At 27.7% G+C, this 27,776-nt stretch overlaps 1 protein-coding gene across 2 annotated transcripts; it reads right to left on the reverse strand.

Annotated features, from left to right (window-relative positions):
- Positions 1–9,367: 9,367 nt before the first annotated feature.
- On the reverse strand, positions 9,368–16,566 carry LOC107625865 (putative serine/threonine-protein kinase WNK5). Of its 2 annotated transcripts, none has more exons than XM_088503846.1 (7): positions 15,578–16,566; positions 13,971–14,236; positions 12,749–13,133; positions 11,886–12,207; positions 11,294–11,668; positions 10,621–10,837; positions 9,368–9,842 (listed from the first exon to the last, which is right to left on the reverse strand). In XM_088503846.1, the coding sequence occupies exons 1-7, from the start codon at positions 15,671–15,673 to the stop codon at positions 9,671–9,673; spliced, it is 1,833 nt and encodes a 610-aa protein (XP_088359972.1). In that variant the 5' UTR covers positions 15,674–16,566; the 3' UTR covers positions 9,368–9,670. The 2 variants fall into 2 exon arrangements, with proteins under 2 accessions (XP_088359972.1, XP_088359971.1); XM_088503845.1 differs by having other exon boundaries at positions 9,368–9,845; positions 15,578–16,535.
- Between the last annotated feature and the right edge of the window lie 11,210 nt (positions 16,567–27,776).

Below are 27,776 nucleotides of genomic sequence, written 5' to 3' on the forward strand. Positions count from 1 at the left end.
AAATAGGGATAAAATAAAATGGACTATTTTTTTTTTACTACTTGTTTGCACGGAACACAGTGTTCAAAAAGTTTAGTAACAAACATTATATATAGGTAGGAAGCTTCACCACTCTTCCCAAATATATATATATATATATATATATATAATTCTCCACGTACAAGCGTTTTTTTATACAAGTCTTTACAAGTCATTTATATTAATGCGTTTCGAACTGTTACTGCACGTTTTCACTGCACCTTCTTCTTTTTCTTGCTGCACGTTCTTCTTCCTCTTCCTCTTCTTCTTCTTCTTTTTTTTCGTTTCTTGCCTTCTCTTTCTCCTTCTTCATTTACGTGCTTTTCTCTATTTTCTTTCTTCGTTATTCTCGATTTCTATTGTTTTTTGATATCAAGCTCTGAAATCGTTTTTGAAAAAGAAGAAGCAGCAGAAGATGAGGAGGAGAAAGAGAAAGAGTTCTGAATTATGCATAAGGTGTACTTCAACGAATTTTGGGTGTATTTCTTAAATTCTTTGGGTGTAGTTTTATAATCCTTTGGGTGTATTTCTGTAATCATTTGGGTGTATTTCTATAATCGTTTGGGTGAATTCCTGTAACCGTTTGGGTGTATTTCTGTAATCCTTTGTGTGTATTTCTGTAATCGTTTGGGTGTATTTCTGAAATTCCATTATCTTCAAATTTGTCAAGAAACTTGTTTTCATGGAGGAGGAAGAAGAAGAGTCGTTCATAATGCATGGTGAGTAGCGCGCTTTGGAAATAGGAAGTGGTTGAATAACGTGCGTTTATTTACTCTTGAATGTGGAAGTGTAATGCGTGTGTTTTGTTGGGCTTGTGCCAACTTGTAAGACTTATAAGCCAAAAAGACTTGTATGTGTAGCAGACTTCATATATATATATATATATATATATATATATATATATATATATATATATATATATATATGTGTGTGTGTATGCGCGCGCGCGCGCGTGCCCCTAGCGATAGGAGAAAGAAGAGAGGGAATGCGGGCTTCTTTCTACTCACTAGAGTTTTGTTCGTTACCACTAAACGACGAAGCCAAGAGCGGAAGGAGGGATACAAAATTCGCTTTGTCCAGGTCTTGAGAAAGCTAAGGATGATTCGAGTAGTTCGTCGGTCAAATCTACGATTCTCTTCTTAATAGAGAGATCTTTTTCTAGTTAGACTTCTATCAATGCATAAACCAACTAACCCTATAGGAGTTGGAACACAATAAGGATCTTAGAGATATAGGAGATAAATCGACCTGCATTTCTTTGACCCAGAACCGACACCGATGGGTAGGTAGAGAATACCTAGGGTGCGTGCGCGTGCGTGCGTGTGTGTGTCTGTGAAATTCAAAAATATTACGGAGATAAAAAAATAATTATTAAATTAATTATTATATATAAATATATATAATATAATTTATTTTAATGTGTATTTTATATTTTATTATATATTTTATTATATTAATAATTAATTTTAATGTATATTTAACATGATGTTAAGAAATTACATACTAAACATACATTACCTAATGTTCTGACTAATCCTTTGAGAAGGTGCCATTTGATGATAATGCTTAATTGCATTGATATTTTCATCTTAGATAGTGAATAATTCTAGCTAGATAATGTTTATTATTTAGTAATTGCTTCACAATTATTGGACCAGGTAACATTATTCTTGGGTTTGGCACCAAGAAAAACTTCTAGCTAGGCACGCAGTCTTAAAGCGGGAAGAGATATTATAAGTTAAAACTCACGTGAAAATATTTATAATTATTTTTGTGAAAATACATGTTCATATAGCAATACGTACGGTCATATACTTGGATTAATTAAAATTAAATTATTTGGTTTATATTTTACGAGCAATTATTAATCATTTTGTTGTTTTCTTTCTTTATTTTTGATTTAACCAAATTGAATATTTTTGGATTAAACTGACTACATGATTTGTATCAATATTTAAACTTAAATCTTCATGTAAAGACAACTCTTGACATCAATATAAATATTATTTTTTTCTTTCTAAACTTTGTTTTTAATGTGGAAGGTCCCCACTGTGGCTGAACATACTTTATTATATGTAAATAAATATTGGGTCTAGAAAACAAGTGCATTATTCACCATTCATCTATTAATAGAAATGTGATTTAAAAGCAAGGGACTAAAGACGGTGCACTCTGCAGCTTTCTCATAATTCATTGTACGCCACATGACTATAAGTGGCTATATAAGAATTTTTCACTCTAGTAATAATGCAAACATGAATTTACTTTTTGTTTCTATATATGAAAGGGGGAAAAATAAAAGATGGGACCAATATTTAAAATAGAGTCTCACATCCAGAGATTATAGTACTTAAAAAAGAGTTTTTCATTATATTGTTGTTTTTATTGAAAATCGGCTAATAAAAAAGGATTACATCATGTTTAGAGTTTTGACTAATGAAAATTTTAAACGACAAAAATTGAGTGGAGTATCACAAATCGGTCTCGCTACGTTACTAATAACATTTCTGTCAATTTCTACCAACTCTTATTTATAACTGTATTAAATGGAAGTATCTTCGTGAATGTGTCTAATAAAAATGTCTTTTTTATGCCTGTATTAAATAGAAGTGTCTTTATAGATATATTTTCTAGATATATCTCTTTATATATGTGTTTAAAATATAATAATTAATTATTATTGATAATAAATTAGCAAATAATATGTTGGTATCCTATTTTTCCATCACAAAATATCAACAACTTTTAAAAAGATATTATGTTCTAAATTTCGTAAGCCAACACCTGAAATAAAATCTCACATCACGAGACTAATACCTAAAAAACGAGCTTTATAAGAACTTAAATTCTCCCACCATAATAACTAGCTTTGGAGGTGAGAGTAATTCTTTCAAAGTTTGGAATGCATTACATATAATATCTTCAAAAAATTTTATAATAACTTAAATTTTATTTTTTCCAATTTTGAGGTTCACCAATAATCAAATTCTAAATATTTCGGATATGAAACTTTAATACCATATTATGAGACTACTTTTTTCAAAAGTTTAAGCTTAGATAGAAAAAAAAATTAATTAAGTATAAAATTGAGAAAAAATAATATATATATATATATATATATATATATATATATATATATATATATCCTTTTATCCTTTCATTATGGCTAAAAGAAAATATTACAAGAAGGGCATAATTAAATTTTGTTCAACTCTTCTCCTCTATTGGGAGGAAAAAGTTAATTCAAAAATAAACCCTACAGAAGAAACTGTTGAGAGGGAGAATTTAAACAGTATTTTAGAATAGAATTAGTGAATTACCTTAAAAGAAAAAAAAAAGAGTATTTTAAACTTAGGTAAATAATTAAGTCTCACATGTACTCTTTACTGGTCCAGGGCATGGTATTGACTACAACATACAGTACAAAATTAAACAGCACCTAACCTCGTCCGGAATGAAGAAGATCTGACTCATGTTGCTGTGAGATGAGTAATAGTCAACTATACATAATACATGCTTTTCAGTTTTCACAGTTTCCATCATCAACGGTAGGCCACACCACACATTCATATGATTCCAGCCATCTGCAGAGTGAACATTCATAATCATAATAGTAAGCTCACTCTAATATATCAACAAATGTAACTTTAGAATAAGATAAATAAAAGAGTAAACATCTTCTTTTGATTATGTGTCTACTAAAGGATAAAGTAATGGAAGAGTTTTAAGTGTACCGAGAACACTGGTGTTTCAGTTATTTTAACCGTTGATTTAAATTATAAAAAAAGAGTAAAGTATCGTTTTTGTCCTAACGTTTGGGGTAAGTCCTATTTGTGTCCCTAACGTTTAAATCGTCTTATTTGTATCCATAACGTTTATAAAAGTGATTCAATGTTATCCTATTATCAATTATACTAACAAATCAGATTATATTTTTCAATTATTCTTACTTGGATGTATTCATTCTCAATTAGGTCTCACTTGGATGTGTTTGATTTTAATATTATACCCACTATTTGTGTTTAGATTCAATTATGTCCCTAAAAAAGTGAATCATGTAAATGTTGTAGGAATTAGTTTGATGAGTTATTTTTCGGAGTAAATCATCGATTTTATCCCAGACATTTGTATTCAAACTTCAAGAAGAGATTTTTAAAACTCAAACTAAAGCGCTCATGATGTGTAATTGACGGCAGGATAACATTGAATCACTTTTACAAACGTTAGGGATACAAATAAGACGATTTAAACGTTAGGGACACAAATAGAATTTACCCCAAACGTTGGAGACAAAAACGATACTTTACACTATAAAAAATATATATAATATATATTAATTAAAATTAACGGTTAAAACAATTACAACATCGATATTTTCGTTACACTTAAAATTTTTTCTAAAGTAATTTTGTATGATTCAAAATTTTTTAATTGGTCTTTAATTATTTAAATAATTAGTCTAATTGATCCTCAACTATTTAAGGAATTGGTCTAAATAATTTATATAAATAGTGACATACTGATATGTCAAAAATTGTCTAGAGTAATTACTTAAATTATTGAAAATCGGATAAGAATTTTGAATTGTGAAAAACAATTTTATCCTTCGAATAAATGATTAAAAACGGTAAAAGATATTAATTTTAAATAATAATAAAAAATTATGATTCACCCAAAGTCAAAAAATTTTAAAAATTATATTAAAAATATACATATTCGCATGCCTTCCCTTTTTAATTAGAAATATAACCAAACAGAGTTAGAGATTGAGATAATGTGTTGATTTTTTTTTTTTTTTTTTGGTGCTACTAACATAAAAATTAATCTGGCAAAATAACTGATTTTATTGTGGACTGCCGCAGGAGACTTTTTTTTGTGACCGTTTGTAAGTTTATGGTGCTTCGACAAGAATAATAATATTTATTTATTGTATTTTTTGTTATAAATGTTTCATGTTACTGCTAAATAAGATATAAAACCTTTTTTTGTGTGTGTAATGTTTTTATCTCTATTATTTGTCTCTAATTTCTGTTGCTAGCCATTCACAATCCAAAGTTGGAGGCACAACCAAAAGAAGCTCAACTAGGAAAAGGGTCCATTTGACTATAACAATGCTAGAAAATCAAGAGGTATCAGTCAAAAACTAACTAAATATTTTTGGGTGAATTCAAAATTTTTATGTGAATGGTACTTATATTAGACACTAAGATATTTCTTTTACTAAGTATTAGACTATTTTTTTTCATATTAAATAAATATTTTTTTATATATTTTATAAATTTTTTTATATACTAAAAATCGGAATTGTTAAAAGTTTTATAATTCTTACTCTTATTTTTCCAAGGTATTATTCAAAATTTTAATTTATGGTGAGAAGTAATTAATATCAAATATTATAAATTAAAAATAAATAAAATTAATTAAATATAATTATAAATTAATTAAATTATTTATTTTTTAGCTTCCATGTACTTTTACAACATACAGAAACAATCGCTATAAAAATACAAGTTGACCAAATATTAATTAATGTCATCATAGCACAAATCATTAAGTTATATTATTGCTTTTATTATATGAAAGGATTTCTTTCTGAGCCAAAACAACATGATTCAGCATAGTCCTTTGCACTAAAATTGATAGCTTTGTACAACTAATTAAGACTAAAGAAAATAAAAGTATTATTGCTCTGGTAAACAATAATGGAAAAATGGGTCCCTTCAAAATATTGATGTGATTGCTATGATTGTAATTGAGTGCATGCTCCATTAGTTACTTAACGATCAATTAATTAGCTGGCCAATTTGGTTTCTTTCAGACTTTCTAGTCATTTGGATAACTTAGTCCAATTTATTATAAATAAAATTTAATCTACTTAAATTGATCGAATAGCTAGATTACTCATTTAGTTAATAACGGTTAAGAATTTAAATTTTATTTTATATATATAATAATTTATATTATTAATTAATAATAAATTTTTAAATAAAATTTAAATTTATAAAAAATTAATTCTTAATTTATTAAATTAAGAGATATTATAAAAAATAATAATTATTAGAATCCAAGAAAAATATATTAAAATAGAGTAGTAACATATATTCTTAAGAATGAGGATCATGAAAGGATAAAAAGAGTGTACAAGAGTTTGTGTAAGAGTGCAAAAGATTTATTTGGAGATGATCAAATAATAAGATGATTATTTTTTATTATAAAAAAACTAAATGAATAAATTATTTTTGTAATTAAATTTAACTAAGTTTCTTTCTTCTTATGTGTTTTTTTAATTATTTTATTTTGTCAATAAACTATTAAACTAACTTAATTAAATATGGTTACTAAAATAACTTGTTTAAGATTGTGATTTAAAAAGAGTAATAATATATTATATATGACACATTGAAAAACAACTTTTTAGGTCTTTCATATATATATAAAAAAAAAAAAGATCAGAGTTGTATGTTGGATGTATAGAATAATAAAAATATAACCTACTTATAATGTATCAATGGTTAATATATGTATATCTCACATCATTTTGAAAACTAAATTTAAGAAAAAATATCTATGGTTTTTAAGCAATTTCCATTTGGTCAGAGAGAGCACCATGCGTGTGAAATGGCAAAGCATTGAAAATTTAACTATCACAAGACAGGTAATATTATTGTATCTTTTTTGAGATAAGAATATAGGGTTATTCAAACATTTCATTTCACCATTATATATACAACACGTACTTCTTTTGCCCGATATATACATCAACATCTGTCTCACCACAATACACATGAGTATGTATGTATTGTCACATAATTGTATTTTTATATGACATGATATGATGACTATATAGCGTTTATAGTTCATAAAAACATTCCCCTAGACATACATTATGTGAGTCATATATGGGAATATAAATGATATGTTGCATGAGAACGTAGAAGCACATATTCTCTTGTTTCTCTTCCAACAAACCATTTTGTTTTATCACACTCCCATCCACATACAACCATTTATCTCAAAATAAATTCATGTTAATAAGAAAAAAGAAATACAAAAATATTACAATTTTAACATGTCTTTTTCAATATAATTTTTTTTATTCAATTGAAATTTAAATTTTTTTTGTCAAACAAATTCTAATACCATATTATATAATTAATTATTTCAGAAATTTTAGTCGATAAAAATAAATACATAAATAATTATTTCTAACACGAGACCCTCAATGTAATAAATTGAATCAATTCATCAAGTAAAAAATCTTAATTTTTTAGTAGAATCATACATCATATATTAATTAAACTAGTTGTTGTTGTCTATATTGCTAACAAGATACATATATTAGTATTTTATTTGGATTGATAGTGTGATACGATCATGTTTGTAATACAATTTAGATCGATTTAAAAATTTAAATTGATATGATTTGTTGTTATTTGTTACCAAATATACAAAAATTCAAAAAAACTAGTGTGAGACGTCATATCCATATGCATGTCAAAATCAAATTCGTTTCAATGTTTAGAAACATGGATTATATATTTATAGTTTAGAAACAGAAAAGTATAGGGTAACAATATACTATTTGTCAATTTATTGTCAACAATAATTAATTATAATATTTTAAACATATGTATAAAGAGATATATCTAAAAAATACATCTATAAAGATACTTCCATTAGACACAACCATAAAAAAGATATTTTTATTAGATACATCTACAAAAACAATTCCATTAAACATAGTCATAAATAAGAGTTGACAAAAATTGACAAAAATACTATTAGTAACATAACAGAATTGTTTAGAAACTGGCATCCTATCCTTGGTTTAAGAGGTTTTTACATGATAGCTTTTAAGTAGTTGGTTTTAAGGATAGTAAATAATAAATGACTAATTAAATGCTTGATTTTCTATTTGTCATATTAGTTCTACACTATTACTTATTCAGCATGAACTAAGTTAGGTTGGTTTAATGGTTAGTTTATTAGTCCGCTTAAACAAATGTCGAAAATTCGAATCTTATTTTATACATGCAACAACTCGTTGGCCAGTAAAAAACCCGCTCTAATCTGCGACGGATTCTCAGTTGTATCCAATTCACACTTTATATACATCAATTGCAAAAATAAATATATTTACTATTTTAACCAATTCAATATTATTACTAAAACTTTTGATGAGTTTTACTAAGTCAATGTAGCAGTACCCTTGAGTAGTGTACCCTCCCTACCCATCATTTTCAGCATACTATTAAGAATAGCATGGTTTAATTTGCAACTATATATGTATATTGGATCATTGAATTGCTTAGAATCATAATGAATTAAACTACTTGGGATATGTGCACTTTACTTGAAACTTTTTTAATTTTCACCTCCTTTTGTTCCAAAATGTAACCAACAAACTCAACATAAATCAAGTGATGTGATTTGTCCATTACATGAAAGTATGTATTAACATCAACATATATACAGTAAAAGAATCAAAGCAATGGATTTTGTTTGTCTTCTTCAGCAACTGGATGTGTTCTTTCTTGTAATTCACCAAAGTCTTATTAACACTATTATCCATTGTTGTGTGATAATCAAAATACTAGTACAACTAAGCACATTATTGGCAACAATTCCACTTTAAGAATGAAGGAATATGTGGTTCAACAGTTTCAAGATTAGATTGGTTATATATCTTTATAATAAAGTATCACAAATTCATCAAATTCAGAACCAATCTTTTTTCTTTTATCTTTGTTGAATCTAGTAGTCAATGGTTGATTATGCCGAAAGCTATAGTTGTTAATATAATTTTTTTTATGTAGAAGGCAAAGCTATGTTAATGAGATCAAGAACACAAAGATGATGAAGAACAGAGAAGGGAGCAGAGGAAGAGTTGCTTAGGAATGAAGAAACAATTGTGAATTTGTGATTGTATTGGAACTCAATTCTGATCTCACAAGAGTATTATGCAGCAGTATATATACTACTGCCAAGAACAATATCGCAGCCAAAAATGTTATTTCAACACCAAAATCAATTGTTATATATTTTTTTGTGTAAAAATATTGTTTAATTAATTTTTAATGTGTATTTTATATTTTAATATATATTTTATACTAGTAGTTAATTTTATTATTTAATTTTATGCAGCAGATACTATAATTTCTATGTTTGTCTTTAAAGAAAAAATTGAGATTTTTTTGGATGTATAAACTCTAGTTTTTTGGATGTATAAATTTTAAATTTAAGATGTATAGTTTCTTAACTAATGATTGGTTCAAATAAACATAAAGTTTATATCCTTATTTTCAATAGCAGAGTAAATCCTTTGCATTCCATAATTAAACAAAACAAGTAAACAAGTCTAACCATAGACATAACTGAAATATATTACAAGCTTTTCACAATATTGTGCAACTTTCTGGTGAGTCTGTATGGTTTACAAATATACTAACAGACTTCATAAAGCAAGACAACAAATTAAAAGTGATAAGCAAAAAAAACACACAAAACTACATAAAAGGAAGAGAATATTTTTTTTTTTCTTAATTTCTTAGAAAGCCTTCAACTTTGAAAATAACAAAGTCACTAGAGTGTGGTTCAGTGGTGAGAGATTCGCATAGTGTAACAAAAACCAGGCTTTGAAAACGTTGATGACTCATTTGGGATTCTGAAATCCAATGTTCTCAATGGCATTAACAGTCTTGAACATCCTTCTTTTATGTATCTCCTCCACCAATGATGTCTGTATTTGTTGCCTCCTCACATCAACATATGATTGAATCCTAGTTAGTCTTGGGAATCCATGCCCTACCATAGGCTTATGGTACCTACTGTAACATGCATGGACCCAGATAATCCAATTAGTTAAATATAGTACCATTATTAAACTATCATGTAAAATACACTCCAAACATTAAGTTCTGTATAGAAGTTTGTGTTTAATAGTCATAAAAATATTTGATTATTCTGTTATTGAATTATGATCATTCTGCTATTTAAAGTTTTATTGTTCTGATTTGAAAAAAATAAGCAAAATAATATAATATACACAAATACAAGATTGTTGATTTTTAGTATAATTAAGTTCAATTAGATAACCAATTTTTTTTCAGTCAACATTAACAAATATTTTTAAAATTATTATTTTATCTTAAATTCTAAATCTTCAATCTTAAGTCCTTAATGTTAAACATAAATTCTAAATCCTAAATTCTCTAAAAGAATCAGAATCTAAAAAGTAATTTTATGATAATAAAAAGGAAAAGTATAGGATATCAATATATTATCTGCCAATTTATTATCAATAATAATTAATTATTATATTTTAAATACATGTATAAAGAGATACATCCAGAAACTACATCTATAAAGATACTTCCATTAGACACAGCCATAAAAAAAATATTTTTATTAGACACATCTACAAAGACACTTCCATTAAATACCGTTATAAATCAGAGTTGGCAGAAATGCTGTTGGTAACATAATAGAATTGTAATAAAAAAAAGTTAATTAATATTAAGTAATTAAAAATTAATTTTCTATACTTAAATATCTTTAATTACTCAACTATATATTGCAAAATTTATTTCTACTATGTTTTACCTGCAAGGATCCATTCTCATGTTGCAAAACTGGTTGGTGAAATCAGCCTCCACCACCTCTTCTCTAGGGCAAAATCTTGTGCACTTGTTGTTGATAGTTAGAAGAGTTGAAACATGATCATTATCTTCATTGCTTGCGTCCAAGTAGTGTAAATGGGAATACTTGAAGGAATCCAAAGAACTTTGAGAGCTTGCATCATCATTCATAAGGGGATCATCTACAAATTCAAAAGTTACTATTTGCATTTTATATTATATTTTAGGCGAAATGTTAATCCTCCAAAAATATATGTGCCATTGAATTAGTTTTAATTAGTTAGTCTCTAATTATTAGTCAAACGTTATGTAAAGTGACATGTATGCATGCCATATGGCACATAACTTCATGATCACCGATTAATGACATATTAGCAAAACAATAATGACAGTTGATTAACACTTAATTGATCAAGAATTAAAATGACTTACAAAATATAAATTAAAAAAATTAAATAATTAATTTGAAAAATGTCAAAAAATTAGAATGAAATACATTTATAATTTCTAGTACCAAATTAAATTTATACTCTTTGAAATTATTTTATATTATAGAAACTTAATTAATTAATATCTGCATATTTTTTAAGAACTAATTTGAGTATTTAATACAATATATAAATCTAAAAGTAGAGTACCTTGAGGCAAATCATGAGAAAGTGGGTAATGGTTTCCACCAATTTGTGTAATATTTTGGTAAAGCATTGGGAGAGAACCATGAGAGGAAGAGGGAGAAGACAATGAGAAGAAAGGATTGTGATTATTGCTAACATCATCATCATCATAATCATCTTCTTCTTGTTCATAGTTAAAGCTATGTTGTCTTTGATACTTAATAGAATTTCCCAAGTCCCTCCATGTTGGAACCAAAGCTGATACCTCTTCTTCTATCATTTCAGCAATCTCCATTGGTTCCAAGTCACTAATTTCAAGTTCTTTAACCATCTCCATTGCCACATCAATGGCTGTGTCATTTATGGTGTCAAATGGGAAGTATATGTTTCTTGTGCTCCCTATATCAACATACACACATATATGTTTGATAATAGATTAATAATTGTGATTAAAAGAAAATAATGATTTTTTCCCCCTTAAAGCAACTCTAGAAAGGGTAAACTATAAAAATTGTTGCTAACAAAATTATCATGCATTCTTGGAAAATAAAAATTTTATCCACTATATCTAAAAAAATTTGAATTTTTGGGAAATCTAATTAAATTTTGTGCATACCACTTTGGTTGGAAATTTGAACTTTAAGGAAAACTGTGTCATCCTCTTCATTCATGGAGCCTGTTATTGTCATGTGTGTGCCCTTTGTTTCTTCAGTCATGATTGAAGGTTTCTTCTTCTCTTTGGCATTGAAATTGAGTAATGTTGGGCTTGATCTTGGGCTTGGGCTTTGTAGTGGTGAGTGAAGTTGGTCCATTTCCAAAAATGGGTCCAACAAGAGGTCCTTTGCTGGCAGCCTGTCTGAGACATTTGCCAAACACTTTCCAATAAATCTTTGGGCCTCCAAATCATTGATTCTGTAATAGGCATTTGGTAGCTTCCCCTGTTAAAGTATATGAACAGTGTTATGTATTTTTTTTTTGGTTTACTGAACAGTGTTATGTATGAATATAAACAAAGTTTTCCTATTGGGCATAGCCCAAGTCCAAAAAAAAGAAACAAAGTTTCCCCGTTCAAAAAAAAACTGGTTATTAAAACAGAAGATTACTGACAAAAAAAAACAGAAGATTTAAAAATTCAAAAGATTAAAGGTTTAATAAAAATTAACTAGATATAATAAAATAACATATTTATATATAAAATATATAATTTTTTAAAAAAATATTGCTTTAGTATTTTATTATTTTAAATCGGTTAGTCATTTAAAAATCAAATAGATTAGATTGATATACGAATTTTTTTATTGGTTTATTGGTTTTGATCGGTTTATTTACAAACTGTTTTTTATGTTGAATATAATCGATTTGATAGCAGATTTTTTAGTTTTGCTAAATCCGTCAGTTCGATCTGATTTTTAGAACCATAAATATGACGCATGAATTGGATAAAAAAAAATGTTAAATAATTGTAAATTAAAAACTTACTGAAGTAACTTTCTTGTAAATTTGAGCTGGGTTGGAGCATTCACTGTATGGGAACTCAGAAGTGAACAACTCAATCATACACATCCCAAATGAATAGACATCAACAAGCTCATTGTATTCCTCTTCATACAATTCAGGTGCCATAAATTCCGGTGTACCAATGACACTGTGTGCATATTGTGAACTATCACGAAGAATTGCTGCAAGGCCTAAGTCACCAATCTTGACCTGACCCAAATGCCCATTCACAAATATATTGTCACATTTGATGTCTCTATGAATCACTGGTGGATCATGGCTGTGTAAATACTCCAATCCTCTTAGAATCTGCCTTGCCCAATTCTTAATTGCTCTTATATCTACTCTCTTGTACTTCTTTCTATACCTACATATACGTATTTATTACACATCACAATCATGTTGTCACAAAAATAACATAATCTATTATTGGATAAAATCCATTAGTTTCATATGTAATAGTGTCTAATCTTAAAAAGTAAAAATCTGTAATTCATATACCTAAGGTTCAATAAGTGCCAATTTGGTGTTAGGTAAGTGTTGAATATGAGTTATTAAACTAAGGCAAATCTATAGTGTATATGGAGAAAGAGATAAATATAATATATCGAGATTAAAATAAGAAAAATTTTAAAATTATAAAGTGAAGTGGTTAATTTTTAAAATAGAAGTTACCTAATTAAATTTCTCACTATATCATTTTATAAAATTTCAGATTCAATATGTCTATTCTATACTTATAGAACTAAAATCACAATTAATTAACATTAATTACTCACAGAAAAATATTTTTCAATAAAGATAACAGCTAAAATATAATAATAATTATATTAGATATATATACAAAAAATCAGTTATCAAATTAATTACTAGTATAAAATATATATTCAAATATAAAATATATATTAAAAATGAGTTAAACAATATATATATAAATATACAGTAATTAATATGATAATTGATTTTAGTGTATAGATAATATTTTTAAAAATATAAATATATATTAAATTATTTAATTAAATTAAATATATTAAATTATTTAATAATTTTCAATTATCATCTCCATAAAAAAGATATTTTTAGGTGAATAATCTCTGTAATTAAAGTACAATTATTGACATACCAATTTAAGTGGATCTAATGGATATATATATCCCTATGTTAAAATAATCAACTAGAAGATAAATTGTTCTATTATTATTACTCTCTTAGGGTGCCAGAGGTGAACAATTCAGTGATGAAGTTGAAGGATCTAGAGTGGACATCGATCCAAGAGTCATGGAAGGTCATGATTGATTCATGGTCAAGGTTCTTGAGAAGATGGACCTCTGAATAAAGACGTTGTAATTGGTCTGGTGAATGAAAAACATCACCAAGTTTGACTTGGTTCCAAGCCACTTCTATTCCAAGCACTTCATCAAATGCCCTATACACTACCTTCATTGCTCCTTTGCCCAAAACATCTCTGAACTACAATAATTAACCACCAACAATAATTAAATTACTAATTTAATAATCTTACTAGCCAACTAGATCAAATGTCCAAACAAAAAAGTTAATTAATTAACATATAGTAGTACAAGTCTTCTTTAATTAAAAATAGTCAAATTTTCTTGTGGATAATGTATATATATATATATTCGTTGACCCTTGGGCGTGCCAAGAGTTACACTTCAAGACTTGGTAAATAAAGGTCTAAACAGAATATAAGGTGTTTAATTTTGTTTAGGAAAAAATAATTTTTGGTAGGTAATTTACATCTTTGACCTCAGAAAATTTTCATTCTTATGGTGTGTATCAACTTGAGGATAAGTATTTGTATTTTCAAATCAATAAAATTGATCTGACGAATATGAAGTGAACTAAAAGAGTAAAGGCTAACAATTTTTCTATTTTTAAATTTTTTTAAATCAAAACCATAATAGAATGTTTATAAATAACAGACCCGTTTATAAATGTTAGGTGACAACGGAGTAAAAATTATATTTGTTCAATAAACAGTTTTCTTATAGAAAGTTGACCCAATCATATGTTGCTACTAAAATAATATAACAATTAGACAGAATATATCCCTTTTTTTTTCTCTAAAAGCAAAGAAGGTCAATCCCAACCATTATTGAGATTTTAAAAAGTTAGAAATTCACAAACCCAACATAATTGCTCAAATGAAAATCAACCAATAACAGAAAACATACCATATACCGTAGATCTAAAGTAATTAAAACAAATAACACTATTGTACGTGCAGAAAAAAAGGCCCTCAATTTCTTCTAAGCATGAATCATGTACTGTTTTTATTAGTTATAAAAAAAATTTAAAGTAAAGATCGAATTTTAAACCTTTAAATCATAGAAATTTTGATAGTATTAGATATATAATTATTTATATATTTTTTTCTATCAACTTAAATTTTTAAAAGAAATGATTTCATAATATAATATCAGAATCTCTATGATCGAAAGATCTTTAACTATGATACGTGTTATCCCTTAAAAAAATAGTATAAAAATAAAAAATAAAAAAAATCTATACAAAAATTCACACAAATTCATAAGAAGTTCTTATATAAAAAGATATTTTAAAAATATAAATATATATACCTCCTTTTATCGGCTTAAATTTTTTAGAAAAATAGTTTTTTCACAAATACTATATTATATACTTATTCTAACAAATTAAATTAATAAAATAAATAAATAATTAATTATACCTCTAACTAATAATAAGCCTATGCTTAATTACCTAAAGATTATTATTAGTCATGAATATAAAAAAAAAATTAAAAGGGATTAATTAATGAGAAATACTTACACGGCCATATCTTCCAGATGGATCAATCTCAACATATCCAAACTGAGCTATGGCTCCATTATTATTGCATCCAACTAATCTCCCCTTCTTGTACATGGCTCCAGATATGATAGATAGCTCAACAACACTAACAACAATTATTTTCTGACTCAACTTGAACACCTTATTTATATATTAATTGAAAAGTCAATAAGAAAACAAATTCTTATTACTATGGATATTATATGATCTCAACCTGTATTATATGTGGTGATTACTATAAGATGAAATGGAATAAATGAAGTGCTAGATGATCCGAGGCTTCCACGCATGACTCTCATAAGAGAAGACACGAAACAATAGCCAGAAGAGTCTTGAATAGTCAACGCTAAGCATAACCCATGCCATTCCAACTACTCCACATGAAACCTCATACAAACGTTTCCCAACCATTTGGATATGGAGAAATTGAAATCAAGAATGTTATTTTATGAACCCCTTTAGGATATTTTTGGTGGACTATATAGTGGGACAAAGGGAAAAGAGGAATAATAGAGATAATACTTTTGAAAACAGGGTAATGAGAGCTATGGTTGAAGATACTTGTGGATGAAAGAGGATTTGTTTGAATTTGATGATTTTATTAGTGTTGATGAAAAGTAGTGTGTTTAGAAAAGGAATTGGCCACACAACATGCTGGGACAAACTGGGCTCCTGAATTTGAAGAATCTATGGCCATACTTTGATGGAAACATTTGTGGATGTAGTAGTAAAAGGAAAACAAGAGGAAAAAACAAATCAGAATACCAGAGACAGGATTTGGAAAAAGAGGAGATTTTGATTTTTTAGAGAGAGAGAGAGAGAGAGAGAACTTCTCAAGGTTCAAGGATTTGGTGTTGTGGATTGTGGATTGTGGATTGTAGTGTGGAAATTAATTAAAGAGTGGTGGTGGTCGGTATATGATATAGAACAATCTATAGGAGACAAGAGAGGTTTTACATTGTATAGTTATAGTTTATTATGTATTGTTTATTATATTATAGTCAAACACTACCCTTCCATACAAAATAAAAATGCTTCTTTCACATTAAAATAAACTTACTTGTTTACTAGGAGTAACAATAGGTAGGGTAGGGTAGGGTTTGGATCTAACCCTAACTCTATTTACAGGTTAAAATTTTTATATAAACTCAACTTTATTTTATTTGCGGGTTGAAAATATTCCAACCCTAGTTCTACCCACTCTTAACCCGCGGGTATCCGACTTTACTCGCGGATTATAAAAAATATGCAACATTATTATATAACTTGATGATAATTTAAAATAGAATTGATTTTTATGTAAAAAAAATATATTAAATTATCAATTAATGATTTTCTTTTAGTAGTTATGGATCTTTTGCATTTAGTGAGAGGTTTTTAATTCAACATCTACTTAAAACATATTTTTATATAAGTATATAACATAAACATATATAAAGTGCGGGTTGGTCGGGTAGTGTTGAGACTCAATCCGCACCATACCCGACCCGTACGAAAACTCTACTCGCACCCTACCCTACTCGCTGTAGATTGAGTTGGTAACCCTACCCGATCAGGTGAGATCGAATTAGATACCCGCAGATAGGATACATATTACCACCCCTATTGTTCACTTGTACACTTATTAAATTTAGGAGTAAAAAAAAAATTTGATGAGTTATAATATCCAAACTTCTAAACAAGTTATTGAATTAGTGGAGCTATAAAAGTTTAAAAATTCACCCAATTTAATCGTAGTTTGACTAGATATAATAAAATAAATATAGTATAAAATATATAATTTTTTTTAAAAAATTGTGATTCATTATTTTAAACCGATTAACTGTTAAAATAATTATATCAGTTTAATCTATTAATTAATTTTTTATTAGTTTTTTCAATTTTTAACCGATTTGTTATTAATTAATTTTTACTTTGAATCAAATCGATTTTATAGTCGATTCTTAGTTAATCGGATCAAACCGACGATTCAATTCTTTAATATCATAATAATATCACTGAAAGCAACATAATAATGAATAATAACTTTAAGATATATAAATGGAAATATAATCATTTAATTATATTTCTATTCATATTCAATTTAAGTTTGACACATAATTAAGATTAATGGGTTCAATTTATAGACAACTAGATATATATAAATAAATTTTATTACTTTGCCTAAAACATACAATTGTTTTACTTTCAATTAGAAAATACAATCGTTTTCATGCAAAAATAAATTTTTAATAATTTTTAATCAAATTTTATGTTACTAATTGAATATTTTTTTGCCAACGATAACATAATCTTTTTATTTTTATCTAAAAGTCTTGTGTCTGAGTCTTTCTTCTAAATTTAGAAAAAATTAAACGTCTTTTGGTCATTGATCATCATTATCTTTTTTATTTATATAGAAGGAGGTCCCGTCCTGATTTTTTATCTATAAAAACCCAACTTACATAATCATACATGAACTGACGAAAGCTCTAGTAGCTAAATATTCTGACTTCTGAGTTCTGAATATTCAACTCGTTGGTTCGGTATCCAAAATTGCATATATGTACGTGCATACAATCGATAATATAATAAAAATTTTAAATTAATCTTAAACAATGATATTTTTTATATTCATTTTTAAAAATTTAATTAATATTTTTTTTCAGTTATTTTATTAATAATTTTTTTAAATATTAATATTATAAAATATTAATTGACACTATGTATAATATTTAATATGTCTAATTAAATATTAATTAAATTTATTTATAAAAATTTATTAATTTAATTATTTTTTTTAATTATATAAATTTTATTTTTAATATGATTTAACAACTAAATTAATAGATTTTTATATATAAATATATTTAATTAGTGTCTAATTAAATATATTAAATATTATATATATATTATTAGTTAATATTAAACATTATTAATTGTTGATGAAAATTGTGAATGAAATAATTAAAAGATAAATAATAATTTTTTTTAAATAAATTTAGATCACATCTATTTTTAAGGACTAATTTAATTATTTATTTTTTATTATTGTTACCTCCAATAGAATTGGTTCCTGGTTTGTCAGGATTACGTTTGGCTGATGAATGATTAATTAATTAGATGCACACGTAATGAAAAACCTCAATGCAATACCAAAAATGTCAGTTGGCAATTGGTCATCTATATAAAATTTCGCATGATTTAATTATATATAATATTTTTTATTGCTAAAATATTACACACACAAAAATACAAATAAACATCCTATTCGGAGCAGTATTGGATTTAGGTAATCAAATATGTATACATACTCAAAACATGTTTAGCGTATACTAGAGTTGTGTTTAATTTAGTTGTTGTTGTTTTATGTCAATTAGAAATTGGTAATGTTAAAAAAATTTAAAAAATTAATTTAAACAGTTTAAATTTATTTTATTTAATATTTATTTATTATAAAATATATTAAATAAAATAAAAAATAATAAATTTTGACAGATTAATATTTTTTATTATTAAATATTTTCATTTAGAAATATAAATACAGTGATATAGATTTACTATTTATTTAGTGACAATAAGTTTTTCTATTAACTACTTTATTACTATTTATATTTTTACTACATTTTGTATTATACAGTCCAATTAACAATACAATTAAATTTTATCAATCTAAATAATAATTAAAAAAATAAATTTAATGTTTAATAATTTTTCGTAAAAATGATACTTTACTTATCATTTTTATTACTTAAAATGGCTAATATACTTATTATAGTAACATATGTATTTTTGTCTCCTTATTAATGTTTTAACAACTAAACATATTTTATTTATTTATATGTATTTTTGTGTCCGTATCTTTTTTCTTTTGAGACAGCACATCCTATTGTAAGATGTGTAGGTGTATATTATTGTTGTATTATTATTTATTAACTTTATTATTTTTAGGATAAAGTATAGTTTTTGTTTAATTTTTAGAATTTATTATAAATTTAGAAAATATTTTTATTTTTTAAATTTATCTAAAAAAATATTATTTGTATCAAATATATTCTTGATAACTAATTTTTTTTAAAAATTTAATACTAATCTAAGAATAATACATGATAAATATATTTAGTTTGTTTGTGTTAAAAATTATTCTTCTAAAATTATTACTAGATTGGTCCTAAATTTTTTAAAAAATTAATCATCATGAGATATATTTGATGTAAAAAAATTTAGGGTAAAAATAAACAAAATAAAACGTAAAATATTTTTAAAATTTTTAACAAATTTTAAAGATAAAAAATATATTTTATTTTTATTTTTAATTTTTTCTCAAATTACAAAATAAGTATTGTCTTATATTCATAAAGATTTTTGAATTGTCAAATTTTTTTTTTAAATAATGTACAATTTGGAAAAAACAAAAGGAATAAAAAATAGAGACCATTATTACAACTTTTAAACCTATTTAAAATGGTGGGTGAATATTTGTCAAATTATTATCTACAACCTATTGGTTGGATCATTTTTCTTCTAAACATTCTTTCATATGTCTTATGTGAACATTATGGACGGACAACTGGACAAGGCTACCATGAAACAGTCTCATCCACCAACTATATATATTGTAATTATTATTATTATGATTATTGTTATCTGTTTCCTGTGGAAACTGTTCTAAAAAATTGCAATCCTACCACCATTATTCTCATTGTTAAAAGAAACTTATTTCTTTAATAACCTTACTAGGACGTTGACTTTAGGCAATTTTTTTTAGGTTATTTTAATATATGGTGCGTCCTTCTTTTCCTATATTTATATATATAGATATAATTCACACATACAAATTAAATAACAAGTCATATTGTCTTCAAATTATAGAGGCTCCCCTTTTTCTACACGACTTCAAATTCAAAATTGAATTGTGACATATATATATATATATACTCGTAAAGTACTGTTTTAGTTTTCAATTTTTGGAGTAAATTTTATTTTAGTCTCTAATATTTTAGTTGTCTTATTTTTATCTTAAAATGTTTAAAATGACATCAATATTATCTCATTGTCAAATTTTTTATTAATAATTAACGAAATTAATATATTGTTAAAAATATTTTTGTTAAAGTTATACTTACTTAACTCTTTTCTCCTATCTTTATCCTCTCAACAAGTTTAAATTTTATTCTTTTACTCTCTTCTTCTTCTCTCTTTTACACTATTAATTCTCTAAAAAATTTTGAGGAAGAAAATTGTTACTTAGATTTTTTTTATTAGTTTAATATTAATGGTAATTAATTTTAGTAGGAATACATAAGGAGTAGTATATAAGGTTAATCACAAAATATTTTTTTTAGTTTTTCTATTGAGGAATGCTAGGGCCAGCAATTTTTGTTATTTGTAGCCATCAAATAGCCATTAATGATAGTTTTAATGGTGTGAGATATCATCCACTTTTTTTTTGCTGGTTACATGCTGGCCAGAATTTAACAAAGTTGCTGGCCCCTAGACTTTTCCTTTTCTATTTTCAATTTTTTGAAATTTTGAAAATGAGAAGAATCAATTTTTCTCTTTCTCAACTTTCACTATTTCTTTCTCTCTCTTTTAGTTCATCAAACCATTAACATCACAACTTGAATAGTTTATGGCATGAAATTTTTTTCATGGTGCGGTGAACATGGAGAGCAACAAAGTTATGAATCGAATTAAAAAGTTGTAAATTGCCAATAGTTGCCAATGAAGCCGTTTTCTTTCTTTCCCTTATTTTTCCTTCGACATTTTCTTTTTCCCTTTCTTACCTCTTCCTTCAAACTCATCCAATAGAGTTTGATGAGGCTATTTTACAAGGATTTTTTTTGTGAACATAGTTGTTCCGATTAACAAGTTGAAAGGAAGAAGAAGATCTGAATCTTTATTATTGTGATTCATTGATTTCTCAAAATGGTGGACATGGTAAATAGATCCTCAAGTAGTGGTTTTGACTTTTGACAACTAGAGCAATGCTAATCTCCTCCATCAACTCACGAATTTTCAATTTCAAATTTCAAAAAGCAATACAAGTCCGATTCAAGATCAATCAAACTCTTATTTTTTCCACTCTAGAAAAAATCGAGGTAACAGAGGTCATGAAGCTACAATGGCATGCTCTCGTTGCAACAAGCAAGGTCACACAGAATATGTGTACTATAAGAAGCATGTGTACTCCTCCAATTTTCAACAACGACAGCAACATAACACTACAATCGATCACATGATCACTGAGGAGCATAATGATATACTCAGTGACAAACAATTCCAATTCAATTGTCTCCAAGAGAACACTGGAACATCAAGATCTGAATTCACTCCAGAATAAAGATTTGCCTTATTAGAGTTGATCAAAGATAAAAGTATGCATCAACAACCTCATAATGCAAACTAAATTTTGACTAATTCCATTCAGACCTCCACTCCAAGTAAAACCATTGCATTACATTTAAATGCAAGAATTATGAGCATTATCACTCTAAAATCTGCACTATGGGTCATTAATTTCGGTGCAACAGATTATGTGACTTTCGACTTAAAAAATTTTACAAGCTTTCAAAATATTGCTGCAATCAATGTGATATTGCCAAATGAGACCAAAACTGTTAGCACCATCATTAGCATAATCACATTCTCTAAAATTTTTTTCTCAAAAATGTTTTGTACATTTCCTCTTTTGATTTTAAACTGATCTATATGTCAAAATTAACCTCAAACTTACATTACCAATTATTAATCCATGATAAGTGTTGTGAGATACAAGATCGATCCACATCAAAGATATTTGGCATTGCTAAGTGTAGAGAAGGGTTATATACAATGAGTAGAGAACCAGAATTTTCTCACTTTTCTCCTCTTCCAACAAAGCAAGTTTTATTGGTGGCAACTACGACTACTACTCATCCCACAACACCTTCACACACTGAGCACAAAAATATTTGGCATCTTAGATTAGGACACATACCCATGCATAAACTGATTTTACTGAAGAAATATTATCCATTTATAGATTGTATTACTTCAAAACTTCCTTGTGACTCATGTCATTTTGCAAAATAAAAGAAATTATCTTTTGATCTTAGTACAACTAAAATAAAAGATTATTTTGACTTAGTTCATAGGAATGTCTGGGGTTCCATTTCTGTTCCTTCCAATGAAGGACATAAGTATTTTTTGACTGTGGTGAATGGCAAGAGCAGATTCACTTGGATTTTTTTTATGAAAACCAAATCTGAATAATCACAATTGGTTATTAATTTTGTGAATTTTGTCAGAATATAATTTAAAAAATAAATTAAGTGTATAAGGACTGACAATGGATCAGAATTCACTCTAAAATCTATTTTTTGCATCAATTGACATTTTACACTAAATTTCTTGTGTAGAAATACCAGATAACGGGATTGTAGAGCGAAAATACCAACACATTTTAGGTATTGTTAGAGCACTATTATTTCAATAAGGAATTTCACATTGTTTTTGGCAATACGCAGTTGCTCACGCTATTCACCTAATTAATAGGCTATCCAATGGATAATACTAGTTCTTATAAGCTTTTGTATGGTAACTTACCCAACCTTTCATCACATTAACAAATTCAAGAACAAAATCAGACTCAAGAGTCAGAAAAATAACTTTTCTCGGTTTTAGATTTGGATCAAAGAATTTTCAACTTATTGATTTAAAATCAAAGAAAATTTTCATATTTAGAAATGTCACCTTCTATGAAGTTCATTTTCCATTTTCACATTCCACTAGCACTGACATTCTTGCGACATCCACTCGTACTCCACAATACATTAATCTTTTTCAATATGATACACCATTCACACATCATTTGCAATCACCCACACATATCACACTCACAGATTCAAATGAACATTTCTCAAGCTCAATGCACTCACTAGTTTTCTCACACACTATTGCACCAATTACCACACCACACACTAACAATGCATCTGCATCACAAAACTACGACATCACACATGACTGCATCACTAGAAAACCTGAAAGAGGCAAGAAATTGCTTGCTTATTTGAAGGACTACCATTGTATGATAACCACGCAACTCACTCTAACAACTTTGCCAACTCTAGCTCTTCATATCTTATCTCACAACATTTGTCATATGATAAACTAACCCCAAAATATAAGTCTCTTTCTCTAACCATCACCTCAAATCTAGAACCTAGCACTTATGAGAAAGTGACTGCACATGAATATTGGAGAAAGGCAATACAAGCTGAATTGGCATCTCTAGATCAAAATAGAACTTGGTGTCTCATTGAACTCAAGAAGGCAATAAGGTTGTGGGTTGCAAATAGATTTTTCGGGTTAAATTCAATCTCGATGGCACCATAGAAAGACACAAAGCCAGACTAGTTGTAAAAAGATTCACTCAAGTGCAAGGAGTGGATTATGGTGATACTTTTAGTCCAGTTGTCAAAATGACTACTTTACGAGTAATGTTAGCATTAACAGTGACAAAGAAATGGCATTTGAAACAGTTGGACGTCAATTCTGCCTTCCTTCACAGAGATTTGGATGACATTGGCGAAATCAATTCCATCAAGCAAATTTTGGATCACAAATTCAAAATAAAGGATCTTGGTGATCTTAAGTATTTTTTGGGAATGAAAGCGTGGCATATTCTAACTCTGGAATTCACATTTATTAGCGAAAGTACGCTATGGACCTTCTCAAGAATTTTGGTTATCTAGATTGTAAGTCTCTCTCCACTCCATTTGAATATAGTCAGAAATTCTCGAAGGAGTCATGACTGGGCTACCTGTGTCAATACTCGTCGCTCCGTTTCCAGTTATTGCTTCATGCCTGGGAACTCTCTCGTTAGTTGGAAGAGTAAGAAACCACCGTTGCCAAGTCATCTGCAAAAGCTGAATATAGGTCTCTTACTGTTGCCACTTGTGAAGCTAGTTGGTTATCTTTCTTAATAGATTTCATTAGTTTGCCGCTTCAAAAGTTTATCACTCTATTCTGTGACGACCAGTCAGCCATTCACATTGCCAATAATTCCATCTTTCATGAAAGAACTAAACACATTGAAGTGGATAGCCACATTGTTCGTGAAAAATATTTGATTTTTTTGAAATTTTTAAAATGGGAAGAGCCAATTTTTCTCTCTCTCAACTTTCACTCTTTCTCTTTCTTGGTCCATCAAACTATTAACATCACAGTTTGAATAGTTTAGGATATGAAATTTTCTTCAAAAATTCTTCCTCTCACTTTTACACTATTAATTCTCCAAGAGGAGTTTGAGGAGGAAGGAGAAGGGAGTAAAAGAATGGAGTTTGGGCTTGTTGAGCAAACATAACTTTAACAAAAGGATTATTAATAGTACATCAATTTTGTTAAGTATTAGTGAAGGATTTAACGGTAGGATAATATTAATGCTATTTTAAACATTTTAGAATAAAAATAAAACGATTAAAATGTTAGAAATTAAAATCGAATTCACCCCAAATATTAAAGACCAAACAGTACTTTTATATATATATATATTTATTGTGCATATTGGTTTAAATTAAAAAAAATAATTTTATAATATAATATTAAAATTTTTATAATTAAAAAATTTATTCTATGTTTAGCAAATAAAAAAAAGACTTATACAAAATTCACACGCAAATTCAGAACAATATATCGAAATGTCTTGTTGCCTTGTTCTAAAAAAAAAGTGTTGTGGCTTCTTTTTTACCATCAATGTCAAATTTAACTTGCATCATGATGAAATGTCGATTTAAATGAATAGTAGACCATATAATTTATTTTAGTCATTAAATATATAATTATTTATGTGTTTTTGTTAATAGTTTAAATTTTTAAGATAAATAGTTTTATAATATAATATTAAAATTTTTTTATAAAATAAAAATAATTACAAATTTTATTTTTTTAAATTAAAAAAAAGTATTGAATAAACAGATATGTTAAATATATAATTATTCATATATTTTTTATTTAAATGTTTAATATTTTGAAATAGATATTTTCCTAAAGATTACACTTCAATTTCATAGATCATAACGATTATATATAAATGCAAAAACTTTCGCAAAAAGTATAACGAGTATAATTAATTTATTCATATTATTAATCTGATCTCTCTTTGTGTATATGAATAAATTGTTTAGTAAAAAGAAAAAAAAGAAAAAATCGAACTTGATATATTTGTGTTTTGTCGATTTTTAACAAATCGATGGTGGTTTGATTCTAATGGTCTGGAAGCAAAATCAACTCCTCCTTTACAGGTACCAATTTTTTATAAGTGCATCAAAGGTTCTTGAATTAGACGAACATTAAGATAGGGAATGAGTTCAAAAAGTGAAAAATGCTAAAAGAAGTGTAAAATAAAAGATCCGAAAAGTAAAACTGACTAGAATCGAAATGGTTTATATTGAATTTTAAAGAAAGCGATAAAGATGCTTTCGATTGAATCGAAGGACTTCAAACATGGAAATTAAAGGTACTGAAATGTAAATTTGATATGGAATTTAAACAATGCTTGAAAGATAAATTTGCTTAAAAAATAAATTTTGCAGAAAAGTTAAATTGAAAAGATAAAAGCATGGAAGGAACCCTATAGAAAAGAAACTCAAACGCAGACTCAGAAATTCGTTGGGATGTGAGTGTGCTTGAGTGTTTTTTCTGAAGCAAAGTTCCAACCTCTATTTCCTAATAATTACTAATATTTATAACTAACTCCCATAACTGACCATTAATTACACGATGCTGCCTTGTATGCGAATTCCTAGGTAATTGTTTCCGCTCTTTTGCTCATGAGCGTTACCAATAAATTCCTAACTCAGAGAAAGCCTTCGACTTCCTTATTCGTGTAACTACTCGATTCTTCATTCGAAAAACTATTCGATTCTTCATTTGAGTAATTGTTCGATTTATCAAGGTATTGAAATCGAGTCCGTGTCAAATAATTTTCACTTAATGCTTGCACGTGCGTCTTTTCGGCCTCTACTTCCTTCCTGACCCTTCACCAGCATTTCGAATAAGCTTAATCTTTCGAAAGTGATTATTTCGACTAACAAATTGCCCTTTAGGATTAATGTGTTTGCCTTCGAAGTAATTTCTTGGAAGATGAAACACTTAATCCTAATCCAGTCGTCAGTCACTTTAACTAATCATAATTACCATTTACCTTCTCCATTAATTCTGACCCGTTTGACACGTCTCTCACGATTCACACTTTCTCTGTCCACCACTTCGCCTTCTTCGCAAAGTTACCTTCTTTCTCTTTGAATTCCTTTTGTAATAATGGCTAAACCAAAAACTTTCTTTAAATTCAACACTTCCATCTTTGCTCAACTTTCTTGAATTCTAATTCTCTCAACTTCTCTTGCATTCCCCCTTCTTGTATAACCTCTATTCTTTATCCTTCATTTTTCTTTGCTCAACAATGGCTACTTCTTCATCTCACGTTGCTGCTCAGGACAAGGGCAAACGTCCTATGGTGCAACCACCAGCTCCTCCAGCCTTACACGTGCTAAACCAGGTAAATGATGAAGTCATTGATGACTCACAGCTTCAATTTGATGATTCCAGGATCCTCATTCCCTTTACTGTGGGTGAAGATACCCATTATTTTATTGGTCCTATTGAGAATTTGGAGAGGGCGAACAAAAAACTCTCTTTTTTTCCCAATGCTCAAGGGGAAGACTTATTGATTAATCAAGACCTTGACATCTCTTTCTTTACCAATCAAAAATCCTTTAGGAAAAACCCAAAAATCATCCCTCGTGGGACTCATTTCACAGCTTGGCATGAGCGTCTTGCACCATCGAAAAACACTGCTTGGGGGCTCTTGGGATTCAAGATCTTCTGAGACTTTCTCATTTTTCTCCTTCAACGCTCCCTAAGATGATTGGAGCCGTAACTTTTTTCTAGAATAGGACTACCAATAACTTCCACCTTCCTTGTGGGATGATTGGCATGTCGCTTTTAGACATAGCTGCTATTACAGGACTTCCGATTAGCCCTGCAGATTTTACTTCTGATATGCAGCCTAAGCACCAGTACAATATTGCTCCTACGACTTCCTACAGTGACTTCATTGCTCATCACATGGGCGCAGAGGGTACCCCTTTTTGTTCTATTGGTTAAATGCAATTATTTTATGTTCTCGAAGTGTTCAAATGCAGAAACTTTTCCTTCC

Source organism: Arachis ipaensis, chromosome B2, assembly GCF_059453495.1.
Source record: "Arachis ipaensis isolate K30076 ecotype BB chromosome B2, ASM5945349v1, whole genome shotgun sequence".
Lineage (NCBI taxonomy): Eukaryota > Viridiplantae > Streptophyta > Magnoliopsida > Fabales > Fabaceae > Arachis > Arachis ipaensis.

Bases quoted from the DNA above. Each gene is read 5' to 3' on its own strand.
- LOC107625865 (XM_088503845.1), bottom strand. From the start codon at position 15,673: ATGTACAAGAAGGGGAGATTAGTTGGATGCAATAATAATGGAGCCATA. The intron at 12,208-12,748 runs GTAAGTTTTTAA...ATACTTTAACAG, and splicing joins TTTACAAGAAAGTTACTTCA to GGGAAGCTACCAAATGCCTA. The intron at 9,846-10,620 runs GTAAAACATAGT...TGCATGTTACAG, and splicing joins ATGAGAATGGATCCTTGCAG to TAGGTACCATAAGCCTATGG.